We start from the raw sequence: 15,834 nt of genomic DNA, 5'->3' as shown, positions 1-15,834 counted from the left end.
CCGCCTCCTGCGCATGCGCAGTGCCCTCCCCGGGCCGCGGCCACGCCCCCCCCCGGTAGCGTCACAGCTTGCGCGCGGAGCGCGGACCAGGACCCCGCGGGGGTGGCGGCGGCGGCGCCTGAACGGGGCCGGGACCCCCGGTAACGGGGCTGGGGGGGCACCGCCGCCATGTCCGAGGCCCCGCCGGGGCAGGAGTGCTGCCCGCACTGCCGCAAGCCCTTCAAGCGGCTCCGCTCACACCTCCCGCACTGCAAGGCCGCGCCGAGCAGGGTCCCCGGCCCCGCCGGCAGCACGGACCGAGCCGCTAAGAGCGGCAAGAGCCCGCCGAGCCCCGGTGAAGGGAAGGGGCTGCCCGGCAAGGGGAAGAAGAAGGCGGCGGCAGAGCGTTGCGGAGGGCCCGTCCCCGGCGCGGTGCGGGAGGTGGCCAGGGCGCTGGATTTGCCCCCTGAGGAGGTGAAGGACGTGCCCCGAGCGCTGAGGAACGGCGCGGAAATCGTGATCGAGAAGCACCGCGCCCGCCTGGTGCGGGGCAAGAGCGGGGCCGGCGGTAGGGGAGCCCCCTGCGGCCCGCGGGAGGCAGTGACCGGTGCTCGGAGGACGCAGACGGAGGGGCCTGGAGCTGCGGGGAAGGAGCCTGCGAGCTCAGAGCGGGGAAAGGGCAGCTTAAAGGCAACGGAACCGCCCGTACTTGGAGCTGCCCCCGGGGCCAGCGGCAGCAGCGGCGCCGGTGACCCTGTGCTGCAGGCGGGAACGGGCAAAAGCGGGGTGGAAGAGAAGCGGGGGCACCCGGAGGCTGCTGTGGGGCACAAAGCCCCTGGTCCTGCTCTGCACAGCAAGAACCTCCATCTGTCCGTGACGGAAGCTGCCGGAGGTCAGAGCGAAGGGACATCCAAAACTTACCTAAGCAGCACACAGGAGCTTAGTGAGAGCGCACAGCAGATGGTGTCTGAGCCCATCCTGAGCGCAAGGAGGGATGCTGAGCTGGCCCTGCACCAGCCCGTGCTCCGCGCTTCCCAAAGCCATCCCATCTGCTTGCCCCGGGCTCCTGGCAGGAGCACGCAGGCAGGGGCCCTGGGCTTGGAGTGGTTTCCAGACTTACATCCTAATTATGATGGGCTGAGGATTTTTCCAGGGAAGCCTTTCCATGAGGATGTGGGGATCACAATGAAGACACCAATGGGCAGTTTCTCCGAGGGGCAGCAAGGTAACAATAAGCCTCTGCTGCTGATTCCCTGCACTGCCAGGCTCAACTGGCTGATGTGACTGGGAGAGGAGGGGTGGGAAACACTGGGCTTATCTGGAAAGGGATCCAGGAATGGTCTGTGGAGGTTCAGGTGTCCAGCCCTGCAGCCTGCAAACCCAAAGGGTTCCACTTGTATTCAGTTTGAGTCAGGCTTTTGCATGCTTGTGCTGGTGAAGCCAGCTCCCTTTGTGGGAGAGATGATTCCTTCTCCCTTCCCGAGTCCCTCATTCCCTGCCTCTGACCACTCTCCTTGCACAGGTCCACTCCTGGAAAGGCGGCTGATGGACGTGAGGCTGGGGGAGCTGCCCCTGTGGGTGACCACCAGAGACTTCTCCCCTCGGGCGCTGCTTGGAGGAGCACAGAGAGGTGAGGCTGAATTCCTGCCCCTGGGGCAGAGCTATCCCATTTAGCCACTACAGCCTGGTCCAAGTGAGCAGAGCCTGGATGGATCTTTATAGAAGTAAATAACCAAACCCAACCATTTGGCTTTGGGAAGTGATGTGGAAACCAGTGAACTCATAAGACCTGCACGTGATCTGACCCTCACATTTCTGTTCCAACAGCCTGGAACAGCTACTACAACAAATACATCAACGTGAAGAAGGGTGGACCAGCCGGAGTCTCCATGCTGCTGGCTGGGTACTGCCTCCTCAGCTATGCCTGGAACTATCAGCACATCAGTAAGATTCCTTTCTTGGTACCAGTCTTGTTTCAGGACTTCTCACTTTTGCAGCAGCAGAAAAGTATTTGCCATTCATGTTAATTCAGGCTCTGAAATAATTACTTCACAGTTAAGATTAATATCAGAGCTCAGAGAGCAATATCCTGACCTGGCTTAGGTGGGCAGAGGAATTAGCTAATAAAGGTGGTGAAACCAGTTCCTGATTCACAGCTTCTCCCTGGACAGCTCCAGGAACCATCAGGAGCACTTTTAAACCCTGCACATAGCAGAAGGGGTGCTCCAACACTTAAACACCCATTCCCTGGTTTTACTCATAACTGAGGAGGGATTCACTGGGCTGTGTTCGTAGTTTCCCCTACAGGACTTGCACTCCTGCAGTCCCAGAGCACTGTGCTGACGCTGTCCTCTCGTGTTCCCCCTTTCTTGTGTTTCCAGAGCGTTATCGCTGGCGTAAATACCACTGAAGCAGCTGGAACAGCACCCAAGGAATGATCAGGAATCTCTGCTGGCAGCCAGCAGAAGAGCTCAGAACCAGTGTCCCAGCAGGGACTCAAATCAGCAGAGGTCAGAGTTGGGTTCTTCTATTGCAGAGGGGCTGCTTTTCAGTTACCTCCTTGTAGGCAGAGGGAGGACGCTGACAGCCTGCAGTCACTGCTCTGAGGCTCAGGCAGCTTTTAGTACTGAAAGAAGAAAGCAGCAGAGCCACCCTGGGCAGTCAGGGTGCAGCAGAGCTCCTGTAGTCTGCAGAAGCCTAAATCTTGCTTTGGGACACCAGGCACAGGACAATTCCTGCACTGCTGCTATAGATTAATGGACCTGTACGTTGTAGTCAGGGTGATGTAAGGTTTGTGATGGGCTGTGGCCAGAGTAACTGTTCCCTTTAAGTCAGAGCCCATCTTTTACTTACCTTGATGGGGTTTAACAGGAGAAAGGGGGTTCTTTCCTTCCACATCGACCCCCCAGCCCTGCTTCACTGTCAGCACAGCACTGGTGCAACTGCCAGGCTCCGAGGTGAAGCCATGAGAGCAGCAGCACTCGGACCACAGCGCCCTATTTCTGGAGGAAGGGAAGGAAAAAATTCCATTGGATGAGCTGTTGTGCCCAAAGGGCAAACCCGTGCCTGCATCAGACTGATGAGCACAGTTAGCACAGTGCTGGTTGTAGCCTGCCATTGCCAAACATGTCTGGGAAAGGGTTGCTCATGCTACAGGCATGAAGGGCTTAAAACAAAAGCCAAGTGAGAAAGATCCAACCTCTTTATTCAGAGTGGGGCAGTTGTGTCAGCTGTGTCGGGGGGGTTCACCACTAACTCCCTCCCTCTCAGCAGCAATAAAAGCTTGTGTGGCTTTGCCTTGCCTGCTTGCTCCTGTGTGTTCTCAAACGTGGTGCTTTTGCCCCCTTCCCAGGGGTTGGCATCCCCACACCCCCATCTGCCAGGGCCCCACTCCCATCAAACCTGTGGCTGCCTGTGCAGGAGGGCATGGGGCAGCTGTGAAGGGCCCAGGTTTAGTTGCATTAAGGAAGCTGTGATTTCTCTGCTGCTTGTGGGAGCTGGTGCTGGGCAAAACCAAGCCAAACTGGCTTTTCTAGTCCAGCAGCTGCCTCGCTGGCTCCATCCTGCTCTGCTGTATCCTTCCATGTCCATGCTGAAGCACTCGAGTCACTTCCCCAGCAGGATTTCCAGCTGTGTCTTCCCACAGTTACTGGAGCTGTGACCTTTCTGCCTGCACTGGGATGACAGGGAGAGGCAGGCACCAGGTTTGTGCTGGATCAGTCCAGTGCCCCGTTACCACGTGTACATTCTCACATCCTTTCCCTTCACCCTTCCTCCAAGGTGAACCATTGCTCCCAGTCCCAACACCACTCACCTTTAAGCCAGTGCCTTGTTCAGGCAGGGTCTGTGTGCCCGGGGAGCAGCTATTGGTGTCCCATGGCTGGGTGCTGGGTAGCTCCAGTGCCTGGTAGAGGGGGTTCCATGGGCAGCTCATCCTTGTGTCCAGTCTCCTTGCTGGGAGTCAGGTCCAGCTGTACCAGCCCCCAAGGACAGCCAGCTCCCTGGAGGGAATGGGGCAGTTGTAGGAGCTTGTGGGGCAGAGGCAGCTCTGCATCACCCTGATGGGCAGAGGTACAGGAGAAAAGGACATCTCTGCATCACCTTGGATGGGTCTGTGCTGCTCATCATCAGCCCAGCCTTGAGGCTGCAGAGGGATAGAGCAGGCAGTTACTCCTTGGGACATAGTAAGTGGTACCCCCACATTCCTCTGTGGCTTCCCATAGGGACTGGAGTATCCCCTGCCCACCCGCTGTAAACCATGCAGTCACCAGCTCAGGATGGACACGGGGAGAGACCAGAGCGGCTCCGTTAGTTCAGATAAAGACCCAAAACACCATTGTCCTTGACCCAGACACTGCAGGGACCACGGCCACCTCTGCAGCCCCACACGGGTGGGTTTTTCCCCCCAGCCTGCACAGTACTTACTGCATGAATGTGCAGTTGGGTCCTTCTGGGCAGAAGCCCAGGGACCTGCCATGCAAAGGAGAGGATCCTATTTAGGTAAGTAGGGGACATAGGCAGCCCCCAGCACCCATCCTAGGAGCTCACCCTGCCTGCAGAAGCCACGGTCATATCAGGGGCAATCAGCATGCAGGAAGGGGCAGTCCTTGTTGCTGCACTCACCTGCAGGAGCAAAGAGCAGGACAACCCTCAACCGAATGCAATGGAAATCACTCCGGGATGGGCTGCGGGGTGGGGAGGAACCGGGATGCCCCAGGAGCACCCAGGCTTTGGGGCATTTCTCCCAGCAGACAGGAGGTGGCATCAAGCGCTTGCTGGAGGCCAGGCCTGCGGGACTCGGGTGCTGGAGGTGGGAGAGGCTCCTGCACCTACTGAACGTGGAGCAGAAACAGCACTCGGGCATCCTGCTCTGGTCGCACTCGGGCAGGAAGCCGCAGCCTCTGCCCTTGGTGCAGAGCCCTCACACCAGGGTCCTCACCCCACCGGCGGGCTGGAAGGGGCAGCACACACCAGGCCACCCCATGCACCCACTGTCACACCTCCCTGTGCCCCACAGCACCCATTGCGGCCGCCCTGCCTGCACCCCGGATCCCCCATCCTGCGCCTCCCAGCTTGGTGCATCCCAGGAGGAGCTTTCCCATGGGGAGGGGATGTGCAGCACCCACTGGGTGCACAGGGCTTGGTCCACAAGGAACTGACAAGGTCTGGTTGCCCTGGAGGGGCTCAAGCCCTCCCCAGTGCCAAAGGGGTGGGAGCACCCATCCCAAGGGCTGGGAGGATGATGGGCTCTGAGCAGTGCTAGCATTTGGGGCAAACCCTGCCAACGCACTGGTTGTAAGGCCATGGAGAAACCTGCCATGGGCATGGGCTGGAGGGAAAAGGGGCCCATCCTGGTGTCCCCAGGGTCTTGCAGGGTGATGCTGGTCCCATCCCTCCCCAGCACTCACCCTTGGTGCACAGCCCTTGGTGGAAGAAGGTGCAGATGGCTGCCCCCAGCTCTGTAGGGAAAGCAGAGCAGGGAGAGCTTCACCCACCAGCCTCAGTGCTAGTGCCATCAAGGGCAGGAGCATCTCAGCCCCCTCAGCACTGTGCTGGATGCATCCCTAAGGAAGCAATGCCCAGAGCGAGCCTGGCCTCGGCAGGAGCCCCAGCAGGACAAGCAGCAAGGAGGAGAACCCCAACACCCCCCAAGGATGCTGCAGGGCCCTGTCCCAGACTTACTGTCCATACCCGGGAAGGGCAGGGGCTGAGCTCCTCGCTGCTGCTCCACACCAGCCACCAGCTCCTGCATCACCCCTGCTCTGGCAAGGGGCACCCCCAGGCCTGCAGAGGGGCTGGTACTGAGGCTACCCAAAGAAAGGATCGATATCCCAGGGCTATCACCACACTCTGCAAGTCACTGCAGCCAGCCGGGGCCCCAGCAGCACTGAGAACCCCTCCTCCTCCCCAAGCCAGAGCAAACGCAACCCCTGCCGCAGCCCCGGGCGCTGCTTTAGAGGGAGAAGCTGCCCACATCTGATGTCAATTTGCACCGGGATTGGTGGTGCAGGGAGCTCAGCCCCGGCCCCAGCGCATCCCTGTAATTGCCTCCGCACCGACATCTGCTTCTCCTCCAGCCCCAGCGCCGGGGCAGAGCAGCTGCTCCGCATCTCCCCAGGAGCACCAGGGGCTGCGTTAACCCCCTCCCACCGGGAATGCTGCTCGGCATCCAGCAGAGCCAGGCACGGCCCCAGTGCTGGAACCGAATGCACAGTGAAAGATGGATCCTGTGTCTGAGCATCGCTGGGTGCACAGCAGCACTGTCCCCAGGGCCACTCTCCAGTGCCTGCAGGGCAGCCCCACATCACCATCTGTACCCTAGGGACAAACAGGTCACCTTCGGTCCCCATTGCCAGGCTGCAGCAGCACGTGCTGGGCATGACCATGGTGCTGCACCGCTTCTTGGTGCCAGCCAGAAAGGACCCCGCAGCCCCCAGGTTTAACCTAATGCTCCGTCCCTTCTCCATCCCACAGCCATGAGCATCCTGACACACGCCCGGAGTGCCACGGCCTGACACATCGGGGATGGAGACCTGCTCCCATTCTGTCAGTAGCTATAAATGCACTGGAGCAGCGCTGCCGGGGGGCCTGTGCACCGACCCGCACCGAGCAGCCACGGCTCACGCACGCCCCGGGTCCCGTGCTGAGGTGTCCACCCTGTGCTGTCGGATGGAGGGGCTGGGGAGGCTGCGGGTGCTGCTGGCACTGTAACCAGGACCCAGGACCCATGGCATTGTTCCCATTGAGTGCGGCTGTGGCATAGAATCAGAGTGGTTTGGGATGGAAGGGACCTTAAAGCTCCTCCAGCTCCAACCCCTGCCACGGGCAGGGACCCCTTCCATAGAGCAGCTTGCTCCAAACCCCTGTGTCCAACCTGGCCTTGAACACTGCCAGGGATGGGGCAGCCACAGCTTCTCTGGGCACCCTGTGCCAGCGCCTCAGCACCCTTGCAGGGAGGAGCCCATTCCTGGGGTAACCTCAATCCCACAGAGGGCTCTTTCTGCCCCGTCGGCTCGCGGCAGCGCGGTGCTGCCGAGCGGGAGGCTGGAGCTGACAGTTGTCACAGAGATCACCATTGCCAAGTGACAGTCGCAGGCGGCCGGTGCTGGGTCACCCGAGGGCCTCTCCCCTCCCTGCACCACCAGGGAGCACGGGGTTCAAACCCCAGTGACCTACCCTGCCCCATTGCTTTGCATGAGAGCATCAGTAAGGGACCAGAGCCAGGTCCCCCCCTCCCCAGCAGCCTGGTGGCCTCGCAGATGCAGGGACCAGCACCATCAGCTCAGGGCAGGGGATGCTGGCACAGGACACTGGGGCTGTGCTGCAGTGACCGGGGCAGAGGCAGCCCGGTGAGCTCAGAGCAGCTGCTGTTGTTCTCCCATCCCAGACAATAGCCCAATGTCCCACACCACGGGGCATTGCATCGGCCCTGGCACACGCACAGGACCCTATTGTGTCCCCACTGCGGCACAGCACTCACCCGCTCCCACCGGCCTCACCAGGGGAGAGCCCACCGGGAGCACTGGAGCATCCAGGGCAGGATCCATCCTCCCCACCCGCCTCTAGTGAGGGAATCCTGCTTGCCGCAGGGGCAGAGCCATGGGATGGGAGTAGCCAGGACAGCCGGTCCTGCTCAGCCATCGCTCCCTGGCTGGCAGGGAATGGGGCTGCAGGAGCAGAGCAGCATCTTGGCAGAGCCATCCCTTGGCAGGATCCAGCCTGGCCGGAGGGTCCCAGCCCAGAGCCAGATCCGGTCAGTGGGAGCTCACCCGCTTCCTCCCACCACAGGGCAGATAAAGCATGGCCTCTGTAGGGGCCACAGCACTGGCCAGGGGCAATCTGCCAGGCAGGATCCAGGCAGGGATGGTGGGAGCAGCAGGACAGGGGCTGGGGACGGTGACAGCACAAAGCCAGGTCCCTGCATGCAGCAGGGTCCAACATATCCCCCCCACCACCACCCCCCAGGAACTCAGGGCACTGCAGTCACTACCGGTTCCTTTTATTCTTTGCATTTGTACATACATGGTATAAAACCTGCTCTTGAAGCACCTGCACCAGGCCCGTGTCAGCACTGCCCGGGCAGAGCAATGCCACAACAGGGGCTGCCCAGCACAGACACCTCAGGGCTCAGCCTGGCTCACAGGGGACAGACCCACACTCCCATCAGCATCCCTGGGAGCAGTCGGAGGCAGGGATGGCCAGGAGCATCCCCCCATTTGTAGTGTCAAGCATCCGGGATGGATCCATCCTTCCTTCCATCCATCCATCCATCCATCGGAGGGATGTGGAGCGAGCCCCCATCACAGCACAGGGCTGGAGGCTCTTGGTCTGTCGGAAGTCCCCCGGAAGCCCAGGGAGTCGGAGCCTCATCTGAGCTCCCGAGCCAAGTCCTTCCTCATGGGAAACCTCCCCTCCATTAAAACCAAAAGCGAGAGTAAGGAAAAGTACAAATCAGAGAGCAGTAAAAACGGTACGGTGGAAAAAAATATATTACTAAAGGGGCTAAAACTCGGAAGCCTCGCCTTGGCCGGCCCTATATTGCTTTACATGGGCAAGAGGGGGCAGAAGAAAAGCTAATATCCAAAGTCCAACAGAAAGAACTGAAACAGAGTCTGCTTTCCCCTCCCAGGACGTGCCGCAGCTCCCCGGGGGTGTCGGTGTCCCCATTCCCAGGAGCTGAGCACTGTCCTGCTGGGATGGGGAGAGGGAAGGAGGCATGAGTCAAGTCCCCCCAGTGCCACCCGGGGACACTCAGCCCCGTGTCCAACCACCGCGGATGAGAACCAAAGCCCTCAGCGCCCGCCTCTTATACTCTGATCTCATCATCATCTTCATCAGCGAATGAGAACTCCTTGTCGGGGCGTTTTGGGGGCCCCCCCCGCTGGCTCAGGGGCACAGGGACGGGGCTGCGCTCCTCTGGCCCTGAACTGCTGTCCCTGGGGGGGCAGCGAACGCCGCGGGACGGGCTCTGGCTCATTGGGAATGCTGCCGGGGAGCCAGGCAGGGTGGCGGCATCCTCCTCATCCTCCTCCTCCTCGCGGCTCTCCTCCGCCTCAGGGTCTTCATCCTGCTCCCACTGCTCCTTATCCATGATGCTCAGGACGTCGCCGAGCATGGAGGGCCCCAGGTCGATGTGGAAGGACATGATGGACTCGGCGTGCTTCATGCCCGCCCCGCTCTTGGCCACCACCACGGGCAGCTCCGTGATGTCCCCGAAGTCGCGCTCGTCCAAGCCGGGGCTCAGCGGCCCCGCGGCCGCCCCGTTTGGACGCTGCTGCTCTTCGGGACTCCCCTCCTCGGGCAGCTTCTTGACGGGGCTGGAGGAGAGGCTCTTGGGGAGCTGCCCCGCGCTCCGGTCCACGTCCTTCTCGTTGAGCTGGGGCAGGGACACCGCGTTCTTGACGAAGAGCGCCGAGTCCCGCAGCGAGCCCAGCATGTCCCGGCGGTCCCCTCGCGTCACCGACTGCGAGCGCTTGCTGCTGCGGAAGCGGCGGGACAGGAGGCTGGGCTTGGAGGCTCCCGGCTCCTCGCCCGGCTCCATCCCCGGCTCCCCAGCCTTGCTGGTGAGGAAGGAGGTGTCCCCAAAGGCGTCCCCTGCCCTCCCCACGTGCATGGTGTGGCGGAAGTCGCCCAGCGGCGCGCTGATCATCTCGGCCGTCAGGTCCGCCCGGGAGCGCCGCTTGGAGTGGGCAGAGTTGGACACGAGTTGCTTGAGGATCGGCATCGCCGCGGTGGGACGGGGGCTGCGCCGGGGCGGCCGAGACGGAGCCGGGCGGTGCTCACAGGGATGCGCTGCGCTTGGGATCCCGCCGGCCTCACAAGGGGTCACTCCTAAGGGACAGCAGAGAGGGGCATGGTCAGGCTTGGAGGACATGAATGGGTACAGCCCTGCCGGCACCAGTCCCATGACCCCGTGCATGACATCCGCTCTGCTCCCCTGGGAATAGCATCCATATGTGGAATCATTCACGGGGACGTGTCCTCAGACACCCCCAGCTCCCCACACCCTCTGATCGAGTGGGTCCCAAACCCGATCGGTGGAGCAGACAGGAAGGGTCACAAGAGAAAGACCTGGGCGCAGGGATGTTGCAGGATGATCCCCAACCCTCTGCCCCACATGAATAGGCACCAAAAGGGATGTGGGGCACCGCAGGCACCCACCATCCCCTCCCGCACAGCCCCAGCTCACCGGAGCCTCCGGGAGCCGCGCGCTGAGAAGATGCCTGGGATATTTTTTCCCCCTTTTTTTAATTGGAAGCAAGCAGGGAGGAGCAAACGCCAGGAGGAATTGGAAACAGACGGCAGGAAGTGTGTGAGGAGGGCGTAGAGCCCCTGGGAGGCACCGCCAGGCAAGCAGCGTGCTGGGGGGGGCCAGGATGGGGACGGGCAGGCACCCCACGGGTACCATTCACACCGGGCAGGATGGGGATATGGGGACACAGCCTTTGAGCACCCCAAACCCCTCCATGCTGTGGCCGTACCCCGGCCACCTCACTGTCCCCGCTGTGACTCAGGGGTGGCAGCAGAGATGACGGTGGCTGAGCAGGATGTGGGAAGAGCCTTGTTTCTCCTTCCCACGGCCACCTCAGTGTCACCAGTGGTCCTGCCCGCACAGAAGGGGACAGGGACTACGTCACCGCATCCCTGGCGCCGGGCAGCCCCAGGTGGTGCCGGGGGAGGCTGATGGGGAGGAAGGGCTCAGCCACACGCTTCCTCCCTTCGGGCACCGCCGGCGACACCGCGGCCCCGTGGCACGCACGGGGAAGGGGCTGATGTCAGTGCTCGGTGTGAGCCTTGGGGGGGGACCCCATCCCCAGCATTGCCCATCCAGCCCCACGGTGCAGCTGAGTGGCTTTGCAGGGCAGCGATCACAGCACCACCCGCTCCTGTACCTGCTCACTGGACACTGCAGGGGACCACAGCATCCGCCCCGAGCTCCTGGCACAGCTAGGGGAGGGTTTCTGCCCCACATCCCACCCCAAACCTGCCCTGTGACATCCGTCTGCCCCCCCCTAAAGCAGCAGGAGCTCATGCAGGCTGCAGAAGGAGGGACTCTGACCCCATACATGGGGGCAAAGTCCCAGTGCCTCGCCTTTCCATGCAGCACTTCCGCACAGAGCCAGCCAGGGTTGGCCTGCGGAACGTGGGGAGCATCCAGTTCATCCTTAGCAGTTGTGGGAACAAACACAACCACTCTGCCTTCTCCACACCCTCAAAGCAAGAGCCAGGATCTCACCCGTGTGCACGGCACAGCCGCTCTCCCCTTGCCGATCTGCTTCCAGGCCGGCATTCCTGCAGCCTTTGGTTTTACATAAAACAAACACTCCCGGCGAGCTCCCCGGCTGGGCCAGGCAACCGTGCTGCTGATTTAGGCCATCTGGGGACTGTCCTGCCCTCCTATTTGGATTTCGAGGCCAACTCCAGCATTTGCGAGATACTTCGCAAGCCTTGGCTTGGGGGCCAGCGGGAGGTTGGAGCATCCCCAGGGCGCTGCAGCAGCCTCCCCGGCCAGCAGCTCTCCATCACCCTCACAGCTCCAAACCAGCCGCCAAGGCCCCCCTTGATGCTCCTGCCCACGAAGCCTTTTTGTAGTGGGCAAAGTCTCCCCCATCCCTCAACTCTCTGCTCCCCACTCACCCCAAGAGGTGATGGCGGAGCAATGGGATGCTGCTGCCTGGCTGCCAGCCCCGTCCTGCCCAGGGGAGCTGGACACAGAGCTCTGTTCTCCTCCTCTTCCTCAGGGAGAGCGGATCCTGTGACATTCCCACTGTGGTGCTTTCACAAAGGAAACCAGGCCAGGGCAGCCTCGCTGCTGCTGCCTCTCAAGCTACCTACCAGGGAAAGCAGCTCTGTAACCCGAGAGACTGCGCAGGCAGGCAGGCTGGCAGCGCTGCCATCCTGGAGGGAGCCCAGAGCACAGCCAAGTCCCTGCAGGACTTCGGGAAAGGGGAGGAATGAGACCTGCAAGTCTGGCTTGAGGACAAGAGGGATGAAGTGTATTGACAGAACATGCGCTTCTTCCCACATTTCAGCCCTTTGGAACCACAGGCTCCAAGGAGCGAGAGCTTCAGGTCCCCATGGGCATGATTTCACCCTTCTTGCAGGACAGCGGATCCTGCAGCCAGTGTGGAGGGTGGGACAGCCCTGGGGCTGTGAGCCCTCATGGTTCAGGCTTCCCACAAGACCCCTACATCCTCCCCCTCTCACCCTGCTCAGCACCAGGCACCCACTGAGGCACAAGCAGCTTAAAGAAGGACCCCCGTGAATGAGTGCACACAAGGGGGGATACGTGGGTCCAGCCGCGCTCCCACACATCCTGCCCCCGGCTCATCCCGCTCACAGGCTGGGAGAGGGAAAGCATCCCAGCCAGCCCGGCCGGCTCCAAACGAGCTCTGCCGTGCACAGCACCCCAGGCAGCACCCTCCAGCCCAGAGATCAGAGGATGCTCTCCCCACCCTGCTGGGCGCTGGGGCAGGGGCTGCGCTGGACCGGTCGGGGATCCGGATCTGGCTCATGTGGCCCTTTGATGTTGCTGCCTGGCAGACAGGGCACGGATCACACCCTGCCACCGCCGGCTCCGGGAGGGGACCAGCCCCTTGTCACACCCTCACATGGAGCTCCCCAGCGACTCTTCCCAGGACCCGGGGGCAGGCGGTGCTGTTGGCGCGGGCAGCCCGGGCGCCCCGGTGACAGCCTCCTCCCGGCGCGGTGACAGGTCTGGTCCTGTCCCTGGCATTGGGGCGCTGGTGAAGTTCAGCCCTGGGATGCACGGAGCAGCCCCGGCAGCACCTCTGGAAGTGGAAAGTGAGCCGGCGGCGAGCCTCAAAGCCAAGGCCAGCAGACGGCTCACCAGGGTGGGAGGAGAAGCTCGGCTCTGGCCAGGGCTGCCGGCACACCGCTCGCCGCCAAGCTGGGAACTCAGCACCCCAGCACCGGCGCACCGGTGCCAGAAGGAGAGCAGCGCTCCCCAAGGAGCTGCCAACAACGAGGAGCTAGCCAGAGTTCAGCACAGAACTCTTGGCAGGACACGCCAGAACACGCACAGGACCATAAATCCTCCTGCGACGGGGCCACGAACCAGCCGGCGGCTCTGCAGGACGAGGAGGGGACCCTTGCCGAGGGGAAAGGTTATCTCCTCGCTGGCCCTGGCTCCATCTCTCACAACAACAGGGGCTGGCCGGGCTCCGGCAGGATACAGGGGCTAAACAGAACCTCCCGACCTCCAGATTCCTGCGGTTTTCGCTGCGATGGACGGGAAGTAAACAGGCGCATGTCCCACAGCCCGGCCACGCACCCGACCTGCGGGCAGGGCCCGGCACCCCGCAGCGCCCAGCTCGGGGCGAGGAGGGGGGGGGCACAACCACGGCGTCTGTGCTGCGCTCACCACAAAACCAGGGAACAAAGGGAGAGACCGCCGCGGTCAGCACAACGGGGCCGGCAGCAGCGCGGGTCTGCCCGGTGGGGATGGAGCCCCACGGCTGGGTTAGCCCATGGGATGGCGTTGGGTGGCCGGTCCCGGGGATGGGGATTGAGGCCAGCGCTGCTCTTCCAGCCCCCTGGAGCCAAACCCACTGAAGCTCCCCGGTGTTAAGTCTCAGCTGGATTCTCTCCATGGTATCCGGGGGAGCTGTGTGCTAAACAGACTTGTTTACTGGGTGCCCAGCTAGGCAGCAAGCCCTGTCCCGAGGCGCAGAGACTCGTGTTCCCTTCGCTCTATGCCTCAATTTCTCCCGCAGACCATTAACGATCCCAGCTCCCTTCCCAATCCATAGATTCGGCACTCGGAAACATCTATACTGAACGCAGCCACCGCCGGGGTCAACCCAGGGCGAGTCCCGCGCCCCACCGGCTCCCGCAGCACCGGGGTGGGTTTGGGAGCCAGCGTCTGCTGTGGGAGCAGCCACGGGAACAGCAGGGATGGAGCGCAGGGCGGGGAGCCCGGCTGGAAGCCCCGCTCCCGGGCAGCGGGATGATGAACCGGGGAGGGGATTTCGGGCGGCCCTGACTCAGCACCCGCGGTGCCCAGCCCCGGGGTGCCCCTGGACCCGCTCCAGCGCGGGGCGGATCAACCTTTCCGAGAAGGGCCGCGGGCAGCCACCGCCCCGGCCGCGGCCACGGCCGGCTCCGGACACCGCAACCCGCCGGTGGGACCGGACGGAACGAGGCGCGATCGCTGCCGCCGGGGCGGGGTGAGCCGCCCGGTGCCCCACGCTGGGCAAACACGGAGCCGCATCCGGTTAACTCCTTCGCCCGACGGACCGGCCCCACGGACGGGCGGGGAAGGGGGTAACGGGAGCACCGCCGCCCGCAGAACGGTACCGGAGTGGGGTTTGGGGCAGCCCCGGGGACCCCGCCCGCCGCTGGACAATAGCCGAGCCGGGGCCCGGCTGCCTCCTCCCGTACCGAGCCGAGCCGTACCGTATTGTATTGTATTGTATCGCATCGTACGGTACCGTACCGACCCGCACCGGGCTGAACCTCATCCCCCCCGTACCTGCGCGACCGGGGCCCGCTGCCGGTCCATGGCCGAGCCGAGCCGAGCCGGAACGAAACTGCCCCCCCCAAACCGCGGCGGCGGGCATGATGTCATCGCCCCGCCCGGGCCAATGGCGCGGCGCCACGTCACTGGGCAGTCCCATACCCTCCATTCAAACCCGAGTGGGGCGGTGGGGGGGTGTTTCTTGTCCCAGCCCGTGTCATGAATGGAGACCCCGAGTGGGGTCTGCAGCCCCTCCTGGGCCAGCGATGGGGGGGTCCCGGGTCCATTCCCTTTGGGGGGGTCCTGAGTGGGGTCCCCGAGGGCAGAGCAAGGGGCTGGCAGCACCCCAGGGAGAAGGGAGGATGGGCAGAAGCAGGGGGTGTCCGGTTCTATTTAATTAAGGGGAATTAAGAGCCGACCTGATCTGCGGGAGGTGGCGGGCGCAGCCCCAGGGCAGCATTGATGTCCCTGTCGCAGCTGTGACCGTGACCCCACACTCCTCAGCCCCCCAGCTCTGTCCCCACCCAGCCCCGCTGCTCCAACCCCGTCGAGGGGCCAGGGGCTCCCCCAGGCCGAGGCTCCATTGGGTGATGTGTGGCCAGGAGGTGATGCTGGGGCTCCCTGTGCTCCCCCCGTGCCCTGCGATGCGCTGAAAGGGAGAGTGCAGGGCTTCAGAGCTGCTCTCGGGGATTAAATGGAGACCTTTGTGGGAGAAAAGGGGCGGGAGAGACAAGATTATCCCGAATCTGCCTAATGCGGCGTTTCTCGTGTATTCTGGAGCGTCTGCCAGCTCTTCGAGGGAGCCGGGCTGGGGCAGGGGGGTGGCGAATGGGGCCCTGGGGTCCCCCGGCCGTGCCACCCTGGGGGTTCGGAGGCTGGGACACAGTGCTGCAGGGCCCGAAGATGTCTCCTGGCAGTGGTGCAAGGAGCTCCATTCCCCAGCACCAGCTCAGGGGCCTTGGTTTTAGCAGCAGCTGGATGCTTCGATGGCTCACCCAGAGCAGACGCTTCCCTCCATGGGAAGGGCAGGAGGCTGCTCACGGCATAACCATGGAGCTGCTGCTCCTGGCACTGTGGAGGAGCTGTTGTTGGCACCGTGGCCGAACCACCCAGGGCACAACCTCAGCCCGCAGCCCGGTGTCCAGCACCACCACACCAGTGCCTGCCGTCGCCTTTCCAGGCCGCGCTGCTTCCTTGTCTCGCAGCAGTTCCATTTCCATAGCCGGTTTGTTTGGCAAATTTGATCTTCCTTGTTTTCCATATGGGCATACCGAGGCAAGAGGCAGAGCCCCGTGCTCACAGCTGAGGAGGGTCCCCTGGGAGCCACCGCTGGGTGCAACAGGGGTTTGTTGGCAGGTGAGGAGGAGGAGGGTCTG

General features: G+C 62.8%; 2 protein-coding genes and 1 long non-coding RNA gene across 3 annotated transcripts; 1 reads left to right on the top strand and 2 right to left on the bottom strand.

Annotated features, from left to right (window-relative positions):
• The first annotated feature begins 621 nt into the window (after positions 1–621).
• MTNAP1 (mitochondrial nucleoid associated protein 1) lies at positions 622–3,145 on the top strand. The gene is made up of 4 exons (XM_061455222.1): positions 622–1,204; positions 1,502–1,609; positions 1,807–1,923; positions 2,361–3,145. Exons 1-4 carry the CDS (start codon positions 940–942, stop codon positions 2,387–2,389), a joined length of 519 nt encoding a protein of 172 aa, XP_061311206.1. The 5' UTR covers positions 622–939; the 3' UTR covers positions 2,390–3,145.
• A 117-nt stretch (positions 3,146–3,262) lies between these two features.
• On the bottom strand, positions 3,263–4,444 carry LOC133270227 (uncharacterized). The gene is made up of 4 exons (XR_009743691.1): positions 4,405–4,444; positions 4,081–4,123; positions 3,794–3,980; positions 3,263–3,654 (listed from the first exon to the last, which is right to left on the bottom strand). It is a non-coding gene; the product is annotated as an uncharacterized LOC133270227 (long non-coding RNA).
• Positions 4,445–7,962: 3,518 nt separating this feature from the next.
• Positions 7,963–14,586, bottom strand: CDC42EP4 (CDC42 effector protein 4). The gene is made up of 2 exons (XM_061455221.1): positions 14,474–14,586; positions 7,963–9,810 (listed from the first exon to the last, which is right to left on the bottom strand). The coding sequence occupies exons 1-2, from the start codon at positions 14,559–14,561 to the stop codon at positions 8,786–8,788; spliced, it is 1,113 nt and encodes a 370-aa protein (XP_061311205.1). The 5' UTR covers positions 14,562–14,586; the 3' UTR covers positions 7,963–8,785.
• Positions 14,587–15,834: the final 1,248 nt, after the last annotated feature.

Source organism: Pezoporus flaviventris, unplaced genomic scaffold, assembly GCF_033815535.1.
Source record: "Pezoporus flaviventris isolate CSIRO_AGI_PZ_B2104156 unplaced genomic scaffold, CSIRO_AGI_Pfla_v1 ptg000020l, whole genome shotgun sequence".
NCBI classification, from domain to species: Eukaryota; Metazoa; Chordata; class Aves; order Psittaciformes; family Psittacidae; genus Pezoporus; species Pezoporus flaviventris.
This window is presented reverse-complemented; position numbering and strand designations above follow the sequence as displayed.